Source organism: Coregonus lavaretus (genome assembly GCF_964263955.1).
Source record: "Coregonus lavaretus genome assembly, chromosome: 36".
Taxonomy (NCBI): Eukaryota; Metazoa; Chordata; class Actinopteri; order Salmoniformes; family Salmonidae; genus Coregonus; species Coregonus lavaretus.
The window spans coordinates 19877505-19898726 of NC_140023.1; the positions used below are offsets into that span (position 1 = coordinate 19877505).

At 46.8% G+C, this 21222-nt stretch overlaps 1 protein-coding gene across 1 annotated transcript in view; it reads right to left on the bottom strand.

Moving 5' to 3' along the window:
- Window positions 1–19688, bottom strand: part of LOC311110975 (alpha-2,8-sialyltransferase 8E-like) — a 33415-nt gene extending 13727 nt beyond the window's left edge. The window contains exons 1-5 of the mRNA XM_084153633.1: window positions 19331–19688; window positions 18928–19008; window positions 17076–17162; window positions 16683–16940; window positions 15264–15350 (exon numbers count right to left, since the gene is read on the bottom strand). Of these exons, the coding sequence (XP_084009759.1) occupies window positions 15264–15350; window positions 16683–16940; window positions 17076–17162; window positions 18928–19008; window positions 19331–19422 (605 nt within the window). The 5' untranslated portion in view covers window positions 19423–19688. The remainder of the gene's footprint in view (window positions 1–15263; window positions 15351–16682; window positions 16941–17075; window positions 17163–18927; window positions 19009–19330) is intronic.
- Between the last annotated feature and the right edge of the window lie 1534 nt (window positions 19689–21222).

A 21222-nucleotide genomic window follows, 5' to 3' on the forward strand; every position in this document is an offset into this window, starting at 1 on the left:
GAGCTTAGAGAGTAGTACTCTATGTGAGGAAGAGAGCTGAGAATGACCAGAAGGCGAGGAGTGGCTCCCTATAATGAGGGGAAGGTTATATCTCATTCGCAACTCGACCTGTCACTCTCCGACAGACGTGTGTAATTGGGTCTTCGTGCTTTTGAGATTCAAGTTAATCCCATATGTGAGATATCGAAATCAATAATTAATAACTTCTACCAATCAAACAATACAGCTGTTTTAGTAACCGCATCAACTACATTTTCTCTCAACATATAAAAACAACTGACATTTTGACCACTTTCCCAACAACTTATGAACTCTTTACATTTTGCAGACACTCTTATCCAGAGCGACTAACAGGGGCAATTAGGATTAAGTGCCTTGCTCAAGGGCACATCAACAGATTTTTTGCCTAGTCGGCTCGGGGATTCGAACCAGCAACCTTTCGGTTACTGGCCCAATGCTACGCTATGCTACCTGCTCTTGGTATGTCTCTCTGCTATTGGAATCTGAAATCAGAATATAAATATCTACTACCAATCAAGACATGCAGCTGTTTTAATTAATCTGCCACAAACCGATGCTGGCACTAAGACCGCACTCAATGAGCTGTATAAGGCCATAAGCAAACAGGAAAATGCTCATCCAGAGGTGGCGCTCCTAGTGGCCGTGGACTTTAATGCAGGGAAACTTAAATCCGTTTTACCTCATTTCTACCAGCATGTTAAATGTGCAACTAGAGGAAAAAAAACTCTAGACCACCTTTACTCCACACACAGAGACCCGTACAAAGCTCTCCCTCGCCCTTCATTTGGCAAATCTGACCATAACTCTATCCTCCTGATTCCTGCTTACAAGCAAAAACTAAAGCAGGAAGCACCAGTGACTCGGTCAATAAAGAAGTGGTCAGATGACGCAGATGCTAAGCTACAGGACTGTTTTGCTAGCACAGACAGGAATATGTTCCGGGATTCTTCTGATGGCATTGAGGAGTACACCACATCAGTCACTGGCTTCATCAATAAGTGCATCGATGATGTCGTCCCCACAGTGACTGTACATACATCCCCAACCAGAAGCCATAGATTACAGGCAACATCCGCACTGAGCTAAAGGGTCGAGCTTCCGCTTTCAAGGAGCGGGTCAACATTCACAAACAGGTCAACATTCACAAGGTAGATTACCAGGAGGTGTACTCCGAGGATGTGCTGACCAACTGGCAAGTGCCTTCAATGACATTTTCAACCTGTCCCTGACTGAGTCTGTAATACCAACATGTTTCAAGCAGACCACCATAGTCCCTGTGCCCAAGAACACTAAGGTAACCTGTAGCACTTACGTCTGTAGCCATGGAGTCCTTTGAAAGGCTGGTCATGGCTCACATCAACAGCATTATGCCAGAAACCCTAGACCAACTCCAATTTGCATACCGCCCCAACAGATCCACTGATGATGCAATCTCTATTGCACTCCACACTGTCCTTTCCCACCTGGACAAAAGGAACACCTACGTGTGAATGTTATTCATTGACTACAGCTCAGTGTTCAACACCATAGTGCCCTCAAAGCTCATCACTAAACTAAGGACCCTGGGACTAAACATCTCCCTCTGCAACTGGATCCTGGACTTCCTAACGGGCCACCCCCAGGTGGTAAGGATAGGTAACAGCATGGGGGTCCCTCAGGGTTGTGTGCTCAGTCCCCTCCTGTACTCCCTGTTCACCCATGACTGTATGGCCAGGCACGACTCCAACACCATCATTAAGTTTGCCGACGACACAACAGTGGTAGGCCTGATCACCGACAATGATGAGACAGCCTATAGGGAGGAGGTCAGAGACCTGGCCGTGTGGCGCCAGGATAACATCCTCTCCCTCAACGTGATCAAGACAAAGGAGATTATTGTGGACTATAGGAAAAAGAGGACCGAACACGCCCCCATTCTCATCGACGGGGCTGTAGTGGAGCAGGTTGAGAGCTTCAAGTTCCTTGGTGTCCACATCACCAACAAACTAACATGGTCCAAACACACCAAGACAGTCGTGAAGAGGGCACGACAATGTCTATTCCCCCTCAGGAGACTGAAAAGATTTGGCATGTGTCCACAGATCCTCAAAAGGTTCTAAAGCTGCACCATTGAGAGCATCCTGACTGGTTGCATCACTGCCTGGTATGGCAACTGCTCGGCCTCCGACCGCAAGGCACTACAGAGGGTAATGCGTATGGCCCAGTACATCACTGGGGCCAAGCTTCCTGCCATCCAAGACCTCTATACCAGGCGGTGTCAGAGGAAGGCCCAAAAAATGGTCAAAGACTCCAGCCACCCTAGTCATAGACTGTTCTCTCTGCTACCACACGGCAAGCGGTACCAGAGCGCCAAGTCTCTGTTTATTATCTATGCATAGTCACTTTAACTCTACATGTACATATTACCTCAATCACCTTGACTAACCTCATCAATTTTTTACTTAACACTTATTTTTCTTAAAACTGAATTGTTGGTTAAGTGCTTGTAAGTAAGCATTTCGCTATAAGGTCTACACCTGTATGTCACGCCCTGACTCAGGGGACACTTATATGTTGAGTCAGGGTGTGTATATTCCTTGTTGTGCTTTGTCTATGTTGTCGTTCTAGTATGTGTGGATCTATGTTGGCCGGTGTGGTTCCCAATCAGAGGCAGCTGTCGCTTGTTTTCTCTGATTGGGGACCATAGTTAGGCAGCCTATTGGCACTGTCTAGTTGTGGGATCTTGTTCCGTGTAAGGTATGTTGTGTGTTCTACCTTGGACTTCACGTTTCGTTTGTTGTTTTGTCGTTGTTGTTTATTACGTTAATAAACATGTACGTATATCACGCTGCGCCTTGGTCTGACCCGTCATTAAACTAATGTGACAGAAGATCCCACCAAACGAGGACCAAGCAGCGTGCCCAGGCGGAGCGAATGGCCATGTCACAGGTGGCCGATTTGTGGTCATGGGAAGAGATATTTGCGGAGAGAGGACCATGGGCTAAGTTAGATGCCCAGGCAGGAGAGGAGCAACGGCAACATGGAGGAGGCCGGTCGAGGAGGAAGCCCGAGAAGCAGCCCCAAGAAAAAATGTTGGGGGGGGCACACGGGGTGGTTGGCGGAGCCTAGGGTTAGAGCAGAGCCAACTCACGCGAAGAGGCGTATGACTGGGCAAGCTCCATGTTATGCGGAGCTACGTACTGTGCTTGCACCACGCACGTGCCGTGCGAAGATGGGCATCCAGCCAGGACGGGGTGTGCCGGCTCAACGCTTCTGGTCTCCAGTATACCTCCTCGGTCCTGCATATCCTGCGCCAGTTCTACGAACTGTATCGCCAGTGCGCGTGCACAGCCCAGTGCGTCCTGTGCCAGCACCCCGCACATGTAGTGCGAAAGTGGGCAGCCAGCCAGGACGGATTGTGCCAGCTCTCCGCTCTAGACCTCCAGTCCGCCTCCACAGTCCGGCCCGGCCTGTTCCTGCTCCTCGCACCAAGCCAGTGGTGCGCGTCGCCAGCCCGGCCCGGCCTGTTCCTGCTCCTCGCACCAAGCCAGTGGTGCGCGTCGCCAGCCCGGCCCGGCCTGTTCCTGCTCCTCGCACCAAGCCAGTGGTGCGCGTCGCCAGTCCGGCCCGGCCTGTTCCTGCTCCTCGCACCAAGCCAGTGGTGTGCGTCGCCAGTCCGGCCCGGCCCGTTCCTGTCCCTCGCACCAAGCCAGTGATGCGTGTTCCTAGTCCGGTCCGGCCCGTGCCTTCTCCTCGCACCAGACCAGTGGTGCGTTTGTCCAGTCCGGCACGGCCCGTGCCCGTTCCACCGGTGCCTGGTCCGGCACCGGTCAGCTGCTCCACTCCGGAGCCAGAGCAGTCCGCTCCACCGGTGCCTGATCCAGTGCCGGTCAGCTGTTCCACTCCGGAGCCAGAGCAGTCCGCTCCACCGGTGCCTGATCCAGCTCCGGTCAGCTGCTCCACTCCGGAGCCAGAGCAGTCCGCTCCACCGGTGCCTGATCCAGCTCCGGTCAGCTGCGCCACTCCGGAGCCAGAGCAGTCCGCTCCACCGGGGCCCAGTCCAGCTCTGGTCAGCGGCTCCACTCCGGCGCCAGAGTAGTCCGCTCCACCGGTGCCTGATCCAGCTTCGGTCAGCGGCTCCAGTCCAGACCATGACGTCAGCCCCTCTCCAGGTTCGGGGTCTCCCACACCAGGGTCCAGACAGGGCCTGGCGTATCGTGGGAGGAAGGAGAGGGGAAGCAGCGCGCCGAGGTCCAGACCAGAACAGGGGCGCAACAGGGAGGCGGAGAGTGAGAGGTCGTCACGCCCCGAGCCGGATCCCACCCGGCCCCTACCCTGTTATGTTTATGAGTCCGCACCTTTGGGGGGGGGTTACTGTCACGCCCTGACTCAGGGGACGCTTATATGTTGAGTCAGGGTGCGTATATTCCTTGTTGTGCTTTGTCTATGTTGTCGTTCTAGTATGTGTGGATCTATGTTGGCCGGTGTGGTTCCCAATCAGAGGCAGCTGTCGCTCGTTGTCTCTGATTGGGGACCATACTTAGGCAGCCTATTGGCACTGTCTAGTTGTGGGATCTTGTTCCGTGTAAGGTATGTTGTGTGTTCTACCTTGGACTTCACGTTTTGTTTGTTGTTTTGTCGTTGTTGTTTATTACGTTAATAAACATGTACGTATATCACGCTGCGCCTTGGTCTGACCCGTCATTAAACGAACGTGACACTGTATTTGGCGCATGTGATAAATAAAATTTGATTTGATTAACGCATCAACTCCTTTTCCTCAAAACTTTTGAAACATCTGCCGTTTCGACCATTTTCCCAACAAGTTACAATTTTTTTAATGAAATCTTAGTCCACTTCTCTGCAATTCAAATCTGAAATTAGAACAGAAATATATTCTACCAATAAAACGATACAGCTGTTGTAGTATCCACGTCATCTACTATCATAAAGCTAACTACCCGCTGTTGAATTAACAGCAATGGAACTTTCAGAAATTACAAACTACATCACTGGGGGAGCACATTCTAAGAATGAGAACCACCTGTTAGTGCGACTTGCTTCACTCTAGATACTTAAGACTTATTAGTGTGCCTTGCTTCAGCAGACCACTAGATATTCCACTTTACTTCTGACTTAAGGCTGGTTTACAGTTGGTCTATCAACATGTCTGTAGACAGTTGCCGCAGTGACATCATGAACATTCTGTTGTTGTCTGGCATCAGACTTGTCCTTGTCCTTATGAAAAGAATAAAGACAAAAACAACAGTCTGCATGTCCTCAGCAGCCTGGTGGTCCAAATAGCATACCTGCTGTATTTTAACAACAATAAACCAATCCATTTAAAAATGAATACATTTAGTATGTATATGTCAATCTAGCAAGCCAGGCAACTAAAAGCAACGTTCTAAACAATGTTCTGGTTCGTTACTAAACTCAGCAAATAAAGAAATGTCCTCTCACTGTCAATTGCGTTTATTTTCAGCAAACTTAGCATGTGTAAATATTTGTATGAACAGAACAAGATTCAACAACTGAGACATAAACTGAACAAGTTCCACAGACATGTGACTAACAGAAATTGAATAATGTGTCCCTGAACAAAAGGGGGGTCAAAATCAAAAGTAACAGTCAGTATCTGGTGTGGCCACCAGCTGCATTAAGTACTGCAGTGCATCTCCTCCTCATTGACTGCACCAGATTTGCAGTTCTTGCTGTGAGATGTTACCCCACTCTTCCACCAAGGCACCTGCAAGTTCCCGGACATTTCTGGGGGGAATGGCCCTAGCTCTCACCCTCCGATCCAACAGGTCCCAGACGTGCTCAATGGGATTGAGATCCGGGCTCTTCGCTGGCCATGTTACGGTCCGGCTCTGTTGGTCCTGTTCCTGTTGGTGTTCCTTTCCCTTTTCTCCCCTGTGTGTGTTGTTTGTGTCTGTCTCCCCCTGCTGTGCAGTCAGAGGTTCTAGGTCAGCGGGCGTGGCCATTCTATCACCAGAGCAGTTACATCAAGCTGCAGCTCATTGGCACCAATCAAGCAGCAGATATCTACCCGGGTTGGACACCTCTCCAGCGCCAGTTCGTTCCTACACTTCCAGTGGTAACTTGGCCCGTACAGCACTCTCAGTGTAGTTGTACTCTCTCAGTATTATTGTTGTTCCTGCCACGTTTTGTAACCTGTCTCTCCTTCGACCAGATCTCGTCTGTTCCTGCTGCCTGCCTGCCTGCCTGCCTGCCTGCCATTCCCACGCCGCTACCTGCTCCTCTGTTGCCTGATATCCTCGTTATCCAGCTCTCAGGACTACTGGCTCTCCACCCCACTCAGCTCCTACCCCAGCCTGAAGCTATTCCACCCTGACTACTTCTCTCTGCCCATACACGTTGAATAAACTACATCCTAATTTTACTCTCTTTGTCCGTGTGTCCGTCTCTGCACCTGAGTCCACCACCCAACCTAACAGAACGAACTGGCCAAACATGGACTCAGCAGAGATGCCACATGAAACAACGGGTGATGGCGTACTACACACCCTCCATTCACAAGGAGTACTATTGGGACAACACGACCAACTCATCCGGACTCTATTGGATAACAACCAGCAGTTGTTGGATCAAGTATCTCATCTCACCTCTCAGGTAGTTAACCTGGTTACACTCACTACCCTTTCTCCCTCTGCTTCTCCTCCGCCTGTTCCTCCTACAGTGGCTCCAGGCTCGGCTTCCGCTCCTGTTTTTCGGGAACCCCCTACAACCGCACCCGAACCTTTCACCGGGGATCTGAACAAATGCCGTGGTTTCCTGCTTCAGTGCCGCTTGGTGTTCCAACAGAAGCCCCTGTCTTTCTCCACGGAATCCTCAAAGGTACATTACGCACTGGGGTTAATGAGGGGCAAAGCTTTGATGTGGGCAGAAGCGGCTTGTTCTACTCAGCAGATTACCAGTCTGTCGTTTGACGATTTTTCCTCTCAATTGAAAGTTGTGTTTGATCACCCGGACTATGCCGGAACCGCCACAAAGAGACTATTGAAGCTACGACAGGGCACGGGTAGCGTGGCTGAGTACGCCATTGATTTTTGGACCTTGGCAGCCGAGTCCAAGTGGAACGACGAAGCTCTTCAGGGAGCGTTTGTTAACGGTCTAAGTGACACAATTAAGAATGAACTAGCTGTTCGTGATGAGCCTGCTAACCTTCATGTTCTCGTTTCCCTTGCTACACGAATAGACAACAGGCTACGGGAGAGGAGACAGGAGAGGGGCGGTCGGGTCCACACCTCTAACGGGGCTCCCTCGCTTTCTGCAGTCCAAGCTACACCACCACTCGGACACCGACCACACACCTCAGCGGATTCCTCCACGGAACTAGACGAGCCTATGCAGCTGGGCCGTGCTCGTCTGTCCCATGTCGAAAAGGAACGGCGCATACGGGCTGGTGAGTGCATGTACTGTGGGGACCGCACTCATTTCCTGGTTAACTGTCCGATTCGCCCAAAAGACCAAGCTCGCAAGTAAAAGTGGGCGTACTTGCGAGTGTTATACCAGACTCAATGCCCACAGCACCCCGTCTAGTGATCCCAGTTACAGTCCAGTTCAGGAAGCTATCTCTCCCACTAGCTGCTCTCATCGACTCTGGTGCTGAGGATAGTTTTATTGACGCTAGCCTGGTTACTCAGGCTGAGATCCCTGTTCAGCCCCTGCCTAAGCCTATAACAGTAACCACTATTGACGGCCATCAGTTTGCCAACATCACCCACCAAACTGTCCCCGTTTCTCTCATGCTGTCCGGCAATCACAAAGAAACCATCCAGTTTAAAGTAGTCTCCTCCTCGGCCTCCCCCCTTATCCTCGGTTTTCCCTGGCTTAGCCTTCACAACCCCCATATTGATTGGCAAAACCACAAAATACACAGTTGGAACACTCACTGCCATTCTGTTTGCCTTGGGTCGGCTATTCCGCCCTCGGTCGGCTCCCCTGCGTCCCCTGTCAAAACCCCAGACCTCTCTTCAGTCCCGGAGGAGTACCTGGACCTGGCCGAGGTATTCAGCAAGTCCAAGGCACTTTCATTACCACCTCATAGGCCATACGATTGCGCTATTGAGTTACTGCCTGGAGCGCCTTTGCCGTCCAGTCGGCTTTTCAATCTGTCCCGTCCTGAGAGGGAAGCTATGGAAACCTACATAGGCGACTCCCTAACCTCTGGCATCATTCGTCCCTCATCGTCCGCTGTTGGTGCTGGGTTCTTTTTTGTTGAGAAGAAGGACAAAACATTACGCCCATGCATTGACTACAGAGGACTTAATAACATCACAGTCAGAAATACATACCCCCTGCCTCTCATCAACTCAGCATTTGACTCCCTTCATGGTGCCACTGTGTTTACCAAACTCGACCTACGGAACGCTTACCACCTCGTTAGGATCAAGCAGGGAGACGAATGGAAGACTGGGTTTAATACCCCTCTCGGACATTTTGAATACCTAGTCATGCCATTCGGTCTCACTAACGCCCCAGCAGTGTTTCAGGCCATGGTGAACGATGTGTTGAGGGATTTTCTACACCGTTTTGTGTTTGTCTATTTGGATGACATTCTGATATTCTCTAAGTCACAGGATGAACACGTCTCCCACGTCCGTCTGGTTCTCCAACGCCTCATGGAAAACAAACTGTATGTGAAGGCAGAAAAATGTGAGTTCCACCGGCAGTCCGTCCCCTTTTTGGGCTTTATCATTGAGCGGGGACAAGTGTCACCAGACCCTGACAAGATCAGAGCGGTTGTGGAGTGGCCCACACCCACGTCTCGGAAGCAGCTACAACGCTTCCTGGGCTTCGCCAACTTCTACCGCCGCTTCATCAGGGGTTTCAGCCGAGTGGTTGCCCCCCTGACCAAGCTCACCTCCCCTAAGGTGCCTTTCCTGTGGACGCCTGAGGCCGAGTCAGCCGTGAGTACATTGAAGAAACTGTTCACTACCTCACCTGTTCTGATTCATCCTGACACTAGTTTGCAGTTTGTTGTGGAAGTGGACGCCTCAGATTCGGGGGTGGGGGCTGTCCTGTCACAACGTTCCCCCACGGACCAGAAGCTCCATCCGGTGGCTTTTTTCTCCAAGAGATTGACCCCTGCTGAGAAGAACTACGACGTGGGTAATCGGGAGTTGCTTGCTGTCAAGTTGGCGTTGGAGGAATGGAGGCACTGGCTAGACGGAGCAGAGCAACCCTTCATAGTCTGGACTGACCACAAGAACCTGGCTTACATCCAGTCGTCCAAGAGGCTGAACTCCCGTCAGGCCAGATGGGCTCTGTTCTTCAGCAGGTTCAAGTTTATTTTGACATATCGTCCTGGCACACGTAATGTCAAGCCTGATGCTCTCTCTCGCCAGTTTACAGACACTGAAGACTCCAGCAATCCTGAATCTGTTCTGCCCGCTTCCTGTTTGGTGGCGGCTGTTCATTGGGAAATCGAGTCCCTCGTCCGATCGGCACAAGAGTTGGAACCTGGACCGGCCGATGGGCCTCCCGACCTTCTCTATGTTCCCGCAGCCGTGCGGCCGCAAGTGCTCAACTGGATCCACACTTCACGCTTCTCCTGCCACCCTGGTATGAAACGTACACTATCGCTACTCAAGAGGCACTTTTGGTGGCCATCCGCCGAGGCTGACGTCCGGGAGTACGTGGCGGCCTGTTCCATCTGTGCCCAAAATAAGGCTTCCCACAGGGCTCCTTCGGGCCTGCTGCGGCCTCTCCCTGTCCCGAGTCGCCCTTGGTCTCACGTGTCCCAGCTGAAGATGGTCTCCTCCAGTCCTTTGTGTCCGCCGGCGGATCCCCCTCCGCTACCGCGCATTATTGACGACCATCCAGCCTACACGGTTCGGAGACTGCTGGACGTCCGGAGGCGTGGTAGAGGGTTTCAGTACCTGGTGGACGGGGAGGGATACGGTCCCGAGGAGAGGTCCTGGATTCCCAGACGTTTTATTCTGGATCCTCAGCTAGTGAATGACTTCCATAGGGACCACCCTGACAAGCCGGGTGGGTCGCCGGGTGGCGCCCGTTGAGGGGGGGGTACTGTTACGGTCCGGCTCTGTTGGTCCTGTTCCTGTTGGTGTTCCTTTCCCTTTTCTCCCCTGTGTGTGTTGTTTGTGTCTGTCTCCCCCTGCTGTGCAGTCAGAGGTTCTAGGTCAGCGGGCGTGGCCATTCTATCACCAGAGCAGTTACATCAAGCTGCAGCTCATTGGCACCAATCAAGCAGCAGATATCTACCCGGGCTGGACACCTCTCCAGCGCCAGTTCGTTCCTACACTTCCAGTGGTAACTTGGCCCGTACAGCACTCTCAGTGTAGTTGTACTCTCTCAGTATTATTGTTGTTCCTGCCACGTTTTGTAACCTGTCTCTCCTTCGACCAGATCTCGTCTGTTCCTGCTGCCTGCCTGCCTGCCTGCCTGCCTGCCATTCCCACGCCGCTACCTGCTCCTCTGTTGCCTGATATCCTCGTTATCCAGCTCTCAGGACTACTGGCTCTCCACCCCACTCAGCTCCTACCCCAGCCTGAAGCTATTCCACCCTGACTACTTCTCTCTGCCCATACACGTTGAATAAACTACATCCTAATTTTACTCTCTTTGTCCGTGTGTCCGTCTCTGCACCTGAGTCCACCACCCAACCTAACAGGCCATGGCAGAACACTGTCATTCCTGTCTTGCAGGAAATCATGCACAGAATGAGCAGTATGGCTGGTGGCATTGTCATGCTGTAGGGTCATATCAGGATGAGCCTGCAGGAAGGGTACCACATGAGGGGGGAGGATATCTTCCCTGTAACGCACAGCGTTGAGATTGCCTGCAATGACAAGCTCAATTCGATGATGCTGTGACACACCGCCCCAGACCATGACGGACCCTCCACCTCCAAATCGAATCCGCTCCAGAGTACAGGCCTCGGTGTAACGCTCATTCCTCAGCACTTTTTGCCAGTCCTGTCTGGTCCAGCGACGGTGGGTTTGTGCCCGTACTAAGGCACGTTCACCTAGTTGAGCAGGGACAATGGTCATCTTTCTTTTGGTGTTTTTTAGAGTCAGTAGAAAGGCCTCTTTAGTGTCCTAAGTTTTTATAACTGTGACCTTAATTGCCTACCGCCTGTAAGCTGTTAGTGTCTTAATGACCATTCCACAGGTGCATGTTCATTAATTGTTTATGGTTCATTGAACAAGCATGGGAAACAGTGTTTAAACCCTTTACAATGAAGATCTGTGAAGTTATTTGGATTTTTACGAATTATCTTTGAAAGACAGGGTCCTGAAAAAGGGACGTTTCTTTTTTTTTGCTGAGTTTAGCTTGGTAGCTAGCTAGCTGGCTAGCCAGTTCAAATAATGATCAGAACATAGCTGACAACTCTTCAAAGAAAAATAAGTTGTTACAACGTCCCCAGAATGTCACAAAATGGTTTCCTACAGTTGTCAGGACGTTATGTCATTGTCCTGTGGTGGTTTTGTCTAATTCTCTGTTTATTCCCGGGATGTCCATAAGGACAATTTTAGGATGTTCTCAGGACGTTGTGTCATGGCCGCGTGGAGGTTTTTTGTCTAGTTCTCGGTTTGTTCCGGGGACATCCCCAAATATGTTTATAGGACGTTCTTAGAACTTTCTATCAAGGTCCCCTGGACGTTTTTGTCTAGTACCCGTTTTTTTCCAGGGATGTCTCCAAGGAAGTGTGTAGGACATTCTTAGAACGTTCTGTTATGGTCCACTGGAGGTTTTTGTCAAATTCCCGGCTTCTTCCGGTGACAGCACTTGATGGTCGCAAAGAAACGTCCTCCCCCAACCAAAGAAAGTTATAGCCAGGGCACGCACAGCCATGTTTCGTTACACATCACCACTTGTTACTGTTGCCATACCCATCAAGGCCCTGATTGGTGAACCATTGTTCCATTCACAGCTCTTTGTGTGTTGGCAATGTTAGGAACATCCCCCCACACACATTGCTTTCAACGTACATAATAAGTACATTGTGTATATTTATTTATAACACTAATTATTTTTCAATATGTCCTCATCTGGGCTTTGAACTCACCTGGGGTTTGAACATTACGATCATCCTGCTACCCCACCATGTCTGTGTCAATGGTTGATTTCACCTGTATTCCTACACTTTGCACTTCAAAGTATCTCTCAGCTCTGATAAAAATAGGCAGGAACCTAAAATAGGAAGAAATCTAGAGAGGAACCAGGCTCTGAGGGGTGGCCAGTCCTCTTCTGGCTGTGCTGGGGGGAGATTATAAGAGTACATGGCCATTAATGCCAGATGGTTCTTCAATATTTTCAAACATTCACAGATGACCAGCAGAGTCAAATAATAGTCACAGTGGTTGTAGAGGGTGCAACAGGTCAGCACATTCAACTGTATTAGAGCAGAATTTTGGAGTGACAGTGGAATGAACCAGCAGAATTTTGGAGTGACAGTAGAACGAACCAATCATATTTTGACTTGCAATGGGTGGGACCGTTTAAAATAAAAGTGATGTGTCTAGGCCTTCTCAAAGGCATACACACCTCACTAATGAGAGCACAAGACCAAAGAATCAGTGGCAGTTTTCCCACGCTAGTAACAAGCATGTGTTGTAGTAGTGTGACAATGGCGAAGGCGGCTGCAGCAACAGCAGGTGTTATTAACTTCAAGGTGGATGCTGTTGCTAATTTGTTAGCATGAGCCTTTTCAAGATTAACTTTCAAATTTAGTTTTCAAATTATCATAATCTGGTGAGTGGCACAGTTTTTTTATGCAGCTTGCTTGCTGTAGCTACAGTGTATTCGGAAAGTATTCAGACCCCTTGACTTTTTCAGAAATACCTTATTTACATAAGTATTCAAACCCTTTGCTATGAGACTCGAAATTGAGCTTAGGTGCATCCTGTTTTCATTGATCATCCTTGAGATGTTTCTACAACTTGATTGGAGTCCACCTGTGGTAAATTCAATCGATTGGAGATGATTTGGAAAGGCACACACCTGTCTATATAAGATCCCACAGTTGACAGTGCATGTCAGAGCAAAAACCAAGCCATGAGGTCGAGGAATTGTCCATAGAGCTCCGAGACAGGATTGTGTTGAGACACAGATCTAGGGAAAGGTACCAAAACAATCCTGCAGCATTGAAGGTCCGCAAGAACACAGTGGCCTCCAACATTCTTAAATGGAAGAAGTTTGGAACCACCAAGACTCTTCCTAGAGCTGGCCGCCCGCCCAAACTGAGCAATCGGGGAGAAGGGCCTTGGTCAGGGAGGTGACCAAGAACCCAATGGTCACTCTGACAGAGCTCCAGAGTTCCTCTGTGGAGATGGGAGAACCTTCCAGAAGGACAACCATCTCTGCAAGACTCCACCAATCAGACCTTTATGGTAGTGGCCAGATGGAAGCCATCCTCATTAAAAGGCACATGACAGCCCGCTTGGAGTTTGCCAAAAGGCACCTAAAGACTCTCAGACCATGAGAAACAAAATTCTCTGGTCTGATGAAACCAAGATTGAACTCTTTGGCCTGAATGCCAAGTGTCACGTCTGGGGGAAACCTGACACCATCGCTACGGTGAAGCATGGTGGTGGCAGCATCATGCTGTGGGGATGTTTTTCAGCAGCAGGGACTGGGAAACTAGTCAGGATCGAGGGAAAGATGAACGGAGCAAAGTACAGAGAGATCCTTGATGAAGACCTGCTCCAGAGCGCTCAGGACCTCAGACTGGGGTGAAGATTCATCTTCCAACAGGACAACGACCCTAAGCACACAGCCAAGACAACGCAGGTGTGGCTTCGGGACAAGTCTCTGAATGTCCTTGAGTGGCCCAGCCAGAGCCCGGACTTGAACCCGATCGAACATCTCTGGAGAGACCTGAAAATAGCTGTGCAGCAACACTCCCCGTCCAACCTGACAGAGCTTGAGAGGAATGGGAGAAACTCCCCAAATACAGGTGTGACAAGCTTATAGCGTCATACCCAAGAAGACTCAAGGCTATAATCACTGCCAAAGGTGCTTCAACAAAGTACTGAGTAAAGGGTCTGAATACTTATGTAAATGTAATATTTCCATTTTTATATTTGTATACATTTGCAACAACAACAAAAACACTGTTTTTGCTTTGTCATTATGGGATATTGTGTGTAGATTGCTGAGGAAATAAAACAATTTAATCAATTTTAGAATAAGGCTGTAACATAATAAAATGTGGAAAAAGTCAAGGGGTCTGAATTCTTTCCAAATTCACTGTATAATGATTTGGGACACCTGGGACCATCACATGACATCCTGACGGCTGGTAAAACAAATGTCTTGAGAACATCTTACAAACGTCCTAACATGTTCCTCAATGACGTCCTGGTAACTTACAGGGAACTACATTAAGGTCCCCCATAAAGGACCAGCACGTGACGTCCTAATTACTGGTAAAAAAGTCCTGAGAATGTCCTATGTCTTGACATGGTCCTCCTCAGAAACGTCCTGGTAACTTACAGAGAACTACACAAAAGTTATCCCATAACGTCAGTGGGATAACGTCTCGCCGAAACCCTAAAATGGACCTAATAGGAACGTAGTCTAACGTCCTTAGGACGTCCCCTGTTTGCTGGGAACATCTTAACTTAAGCTATTTTTATAATTTTTCTAGATTATTCCAGAAAAATAAACTCACAACAATATCATTATTTACTAGGTAATTGCTAGCTAATTACAGTAAATATCTTATGGTTATTAGTTAGTTATTAGATATTAGCCTTGCTTCACAAGACCACTCTAGATTTCCACTTACTTCTGACTTATAGTTTATGTGCCTTGCTTCACAAGACCACTCCAACTTATTCTACTACCACACTCATTACTACTATATCAGGGGTCTCCAACCTTTACTAGCATGAGAGCAAATTTTAAAAAATGAAACATGTCGTGAGCTACTAATTGTTTCCAGCTTTCAAATAGTCACGTTCTTCTCTTCTCTCCCCTGCAACTCTTCCCGGGTCCGAAGTGTACAAGAGAAAGTAGCACACTATGTTTTCTGTCAATATACCTGGTAAGATAATGGTTAATAAACGCTAAGGGGGACCTATAAAATCAGTGATTTTTTTTCCCCAAAATTCTTCTGTTATATATTCCCAAATTATGTTTTCTCCGTTTAATTTTTCCTGGTTGTAGTATATATTTTTTTTTCTCTCAAAATTACAATTGTTCATAGAGAAACAACGAAATTGGATGTTCTGAGTCCATGTCAATGCTTAAATCACTCTCTCTCTCACCCTGTGCTGATCTGACTGGGGTTGATGGTCATCAGGTGGGTTTTGTTCCCCACATCCTCACTGTTGCTGACCGGACCCAGGTTAAACCTAGAGAGAGAGAGAGAGAAGAGAGAGAGAGAGAGAGAGAGAGAGAGAGAAAAGGGCAACCAGTGAAGAACAAACACCATTGTAAATACAACCCATATTTATGTTTATATATTTTCCCATTTGTACTTTAACTATTTGCACATTGTTACAACACTGTATATATACATAATATGACATTTGAAATGTCTTTATTCTTTTGAAACTTCTGAGTGTAATGTTTACTGTTAATATTTATTGTTTATTTCACTTTTGTTTACTATCTACTTCACTTGCTTTGGCAATGTTAACACACGTTTCCCATGCCAATAAAGCCCTTAAATTGAAATTGAAATTGAGAGAGCGAGAGAGAGAGAGAGAGAGAGAGAGAGAGAGAGAGATGTTGGTGATCACGCTCTCCGTAGCCGATGTGAGTAAGACCTTTAAACAGGTCAACATTCACAAGGCTGCAGGGCCAGACGGTTTACCAGGACGTGTACTCCGAGCATGCGCTGACCAACTGGCAAGTGTCTTCACTGACATTATCAACCTCTACCTGTCTGACTCTGTAATACCAACATGTTTCAAGCAGACCACCATAGTCCCTGTGCCCAAGAACACTAAGGTAACCTGCCTAAATGACTACCAACCCGTAGCACTCATGTCTGTAGCCATGAAGTGCTTTGAAAGGCAGGTCATGGCTCACATCAACACCATTATCCCAGAAACCCCAGACCCACTCCAATTTGCATAGTGCCCCAACAGATCCACAGATGATGCAATCTCTATTGCACTCCACACTGCCCTTTCACACCTGGACAAAAGGAACACCTATGTGCATGGCAAGCGGTACCAGATTGCCATATCTAGGTCCAAGAGGCTTCTAAACAGCTTCTACCCCCAAGCCATGAGACTCCTGAACATCTAATCAAATGGCTACCCAGACTATTTGCATAGCCCCCCCCCCCCCTTTACTCTGCTGCTACTTTCTGTTTATTATCTATGCATAGTCACCTTAATAACTCAACCTACATGTACATATTACCTCAATTACCTCGACTAACAAGTGCCCCCGCACATTGACTCTGTGCCGGTACCCCCTGTATGTAGACTCGCTATTGTTATTTTACTACTGTTATTTTACTGCTGCTCTTTAATTATTTGTTACTTTTATTTATTTAAATTTTTTAGGGTATTCTTTCTTAAAACTGCATTGTTGGTTAAGGGCTTGTAAGTAAACATTTCACTGTAAGGTCTACACCTGTTGTATTCGGCGCATGTGACAAATAAAATGTTATTTTATTTGATGATGATGGTGGTAATGATGATGGTGATGGTGTTAATGATGAAGGTTACCTGATGATGTAGTCAGCACTGTCTATCTCCGCTCCACAGCTGCTGTTCTGCAGGATTCCTCCACTTCCCACCACGGCACAACGACCCAACAAACCTTTACTCCAGGGTAAGGCATTTGGCAACATGCTGTGTAGTTTCTTGTCGACTGTTTTAAACAGCTTTTGGTTGGTCTCATAGTGAATCTTCTGGCCCAACTTAGTGTTCTGATTGGTCAGGATCATCTCACCTGTAGCGTTACAACAGGAACGAAGGATCACCCTGGGATGAGAGAGAGAGAGAGAGAGAGAGAGAGAGAGAGAGAGAGAGAGAGAGAAAAGATGCATACAGTTACTGTAGAAAGTCTATCAGACATTACAGGCAGAGCTCAGATAGACTACAGTGGTCCAATATTACCTGTAGAGTTCTCTCTGGGTGATGTTGGGTCTGTGAGAGCAGTTCATCAACTGTCTAATGTCCATTATTAGAGTCCTGGGGTTGATACTTTAGAGAGAGGGAGATAGAGAGGGAGGAGGGGAGCAGAGAGCCGGGGAGAGAGCGGGGGGCAGAGAGTGAGAGGGAGGGGAGAGAGAGTGAGGGAGAGAAAGAAAGAAAGAAAGTGTGAGTGTGCTGTATTTCTGATATATTTTACGGTTAATACAGTTGAAGTCGGAAGTTTACATACACTTAGGTTGGAGTCATTAAAATTCGTTTTTAACCACTCCACAAATTTCTTGTTAACAAACAAACGTTTTGGCAAGTCGGTTAGCACATCTACTTTGTGCATGACACAAGTAATTTTTCCAACAATTGTTTACAGACAGATTATTTCACTTATAATTCACTGTATCACAATTCCAGTGGGTCAGAAGTTTACATACACTAAGTTGACTGTGCCTTTAAACAGCTTGGAAAATTCCAGAAAATGATGTCATGGCTTTAGAAGCTTCTGATAGGCTAATTGACATAATTTGAGTCAATTGGAGGTGTACCTGTGGCTGTATTTCAAGGCCTACCTTCAAACTCTGTGCCTCTTTGCTTGACATCATGGGAAAATCAAAAGAAATCAGCCAAGACCTCAGAAAAAATATTGTATACCTCCACAAGTCTGGTTCATCCTTGGGAGCAATTTCCAAACGCCTGAAGGTACCACGTTCATCTGTACAAACAGTAGTATGCAAGTATAAACACCATGGGACCACGCAGCCGTCATACCGCTCAGGAAGGAGACGCGTTCTGTCTCCTAGATATTAACGTACTTTGGTGCGAAAAATGCAAAACAATCCCAGAACAACAGCAAAGGACCTTGTGAAGATGCTGGAGGAAACAGGTACAAAAGTATCTATATACACAGTAAAACGAGTCCTATATCGACATAACCTGAAAGGCTGCTCAGCAAGGAAGAAGCCACTGCTCCAAAACCGCCATTTAAAAGCCAGACGGTTTGCAACTGCACATGGGGACAAAGATCGTACTTTTTGGAGAAATGTCCTCTGGTCTGATGAAACAAAAATAGAACTGTTTGGCCATAATGACCATAGTTATGTTCAGAGGAAAAACGGGGAGGCTTGCAAGCCGAAGAACACCATCCCAACCATGAAGCACGGAGGTGGCAGCATCATGCTGTGGGGGTGCTTTGCTGCAGGAGGGACTGGTGCACTTCACAAAATAGATGGCATCATGAGGAAGGAAAATTATGTGGATATATTAAAGCAACATCTCAAGACATCAGTCAGGAAGTTAAAGCTTGGTCGCAAATGGTCTTCCAAATGGACAATGACCCCAAGCATACTTCCAAAGTTGTGGCAAAATGGCTTAAGGACAACTGAAAAAACATGTGCGAGCAAGGAGGCCTACAAATCTGACTCAGTTACACCAGCTCTGTCAGCAGGAATGGGCCAAAATTCACCTAACTTATTGTGGGAAGCTTGTGGAAGGCCACCCAAAACGTTTGTCCCAAGTTAAACAATTTTAAGACAATGCTACCAAATACTAATTGAGTGTATGTAAACTTCTGACCCACTGGGAATGTGATGAACTAAATAAAAGCTGAAATAAATCATTCTCTCTACTATTATTCTGACATTTCACATTCTTAAAATAAAGTGGTTATCCTAACTGACCTAAGACAAGGAATTTGTACTAGGATTAAATGTCAGGAATTGTGAAAAACTGAGTTTAAATGTATTTGGCTAAGATGTATGTAAACTTCCGACTTCAACTGTAGTTCCTCTTTGAGTGTGTGGTGTGTGTTTGTGTGTTAACTCACGCCTTGGCTGAAGTGACGGTGAGGAACTTGATTCTCAGTCTGTTACAGAGAAAAGCTGCATAACTGTCAAACCCAGCACTCCTGACATGCACACACACACACGCACACACACACACACACAGACACACACACAGTTCTTATGGTATTTCACAAAACACTTTCACAGATAGCCATTGTTATGTAAATGCGAGCTGAAAAGTACCAGTGGCCTGGCCTTTGCCCCAAGTCAAAGCAGGTCCACTGAGGCCATGGAAACTCAAAAGCCTGAGCCTTCTTGGTAAAACACCGGGATCCTTAGTGGGAATTCGCCGTTAAGAGTGTTCTGAAATATACCACTTACATCTGAAATTGGCCCAAAGTTATTGAAAAAACGTTATTAATCACATAAAATAATTAAACATACCTTTTGTGGTAGTATCTCCCAATGAGTGTGACAGACAGCAGAGAAGTAGAACACACCAGAATGAATGAAACCAGATATATACTATAACGCATGGTGCCAACTGCCACAATAACCAATCAACCATTAATCACCATCTACAGAATGAGGTGCTTAATCCTCGTATATATAGATTGTCTATAACGAACAAGACATCTATCGCCTAATACATAGATTTTAAGAATGATGTGCTTAATCCTCGTAGATATAGATTGTCTATAATGAACGTAGGATATATCGCCTAATACATAGATTTTACATCTATTTTACATTTAAGGCACAGACACGATAAAGTATAACACTATCAGACCAACAGAAAGAGGGAGAGAGAGAGAGTCAAAGAGATAAACAAATGTTCTTTGTTTTAATGAGAACATTCATCAAACATTAACCTGGTCATCTAATTCTTCCTATCTGAAACCCTTGAAAGAGAGTGAGAGAGAGAGATAGAGAGAGAGAGGGGATGAGACAAAAAGGTGCGAGAGAATGAATGACAAGATGCAAACAGGTATTGTGCAATGTATATCAGACATTACCGGCAGAGCTCAGAGAGAGCCGTGATCAGACATTACCTTAAGAGCTCAAAGAGAGAGAGCAGTGATCAGACGTTACCTGTGGAGCTCAGAGAGAGAGAGAGTGAGAGAAAGATGTGATCAAACATTACCTGTAGAGTTCTCTCTGGGTGTCTAACATCCATTATTAGAGAAGGAGACAGAGGAGGGATGAGGGGGGAGAGAGAGTGAGGGGGAGAAAGAGTGTGTGAGAGAGAGAGAGAGCGAGAGAGAGAGAGAGAGAGAGAGAGAGAGAGAGGTGGGCAAGAGACTGGATCAAACTGTCAGACATTACCTGTAGAGTTCTCTCTGGATGATGTTGGGTCTGTGAGGACAGTTCATGAACTATCTAATGTCCATTATTACAGTTTTTTTCAATCGCTTTGGTGCAATTTTCACAAGTAAGTGGTCAATTTTCACAACTCTTAGAACAAACTTGGCCTCCCGAGTGGCGCAGTGGTCTAAGGCACTGCATCGCAGTGCTAGCTGTGCCACTAGAGGGAATGTAGAGTTGGTAGAGCATGGCGTTTGCAACGCCAGGGTTGTGGGTTCAATTGGTTCAATTCCCACGGGGGGCCAGTATGAAAAATTAAATAATGTATGCACTCACTAACTGTAAGATGCTCTGGATAAGAGCATCTGCTAAATGACTAAAATGTAAATGTAAACAAAACTCAAAACAGATCATCAAAAAGGCAGTTGTTTCAAAACTCTAAGCACATTTTCAATTGACACAAGTCACTTTTTCACGCAACTTAATCAATATTTCATCTAGAAATACGTTTCACATTGCAATGCTCACATTACTTTTTACATGATTTTCTCCTCATTTGTTAAAATACATACTATTACTTAATCCGACTGCTCTTAATTGATAATCCATTTGGTAAACCTATAGATTTTATACTGGTTTGTCTACTATAGATTCTGAGGACTACATAATGAAAATGTATGTTTGTGAAGTATAAACACTTAAAGTATGATATATGCCGTAATGCACTATTATGACTATTATTATTTTACTTCACAGTAAAAACATTTTTTAAATCTGATATTAACAAGATCAGAAATGTACTGTATGTAATGCATTCCCTATACAGTAAACATCTTTTTGATAGGGTGTTTCACACTGCTTTTCCTAAAATTTCATTGGCCAATACAGGACTGTAATACCGTTATATGCCATTTACAAGACCGAAGCTTTTATACAAAATTATACATTTTCATATGTGACCGCAGTGGGACTTGTATCCAAAACTCAGGTGTTGCTAGTGTCATGCTCTTACTAACAACACAGGAGCAGTA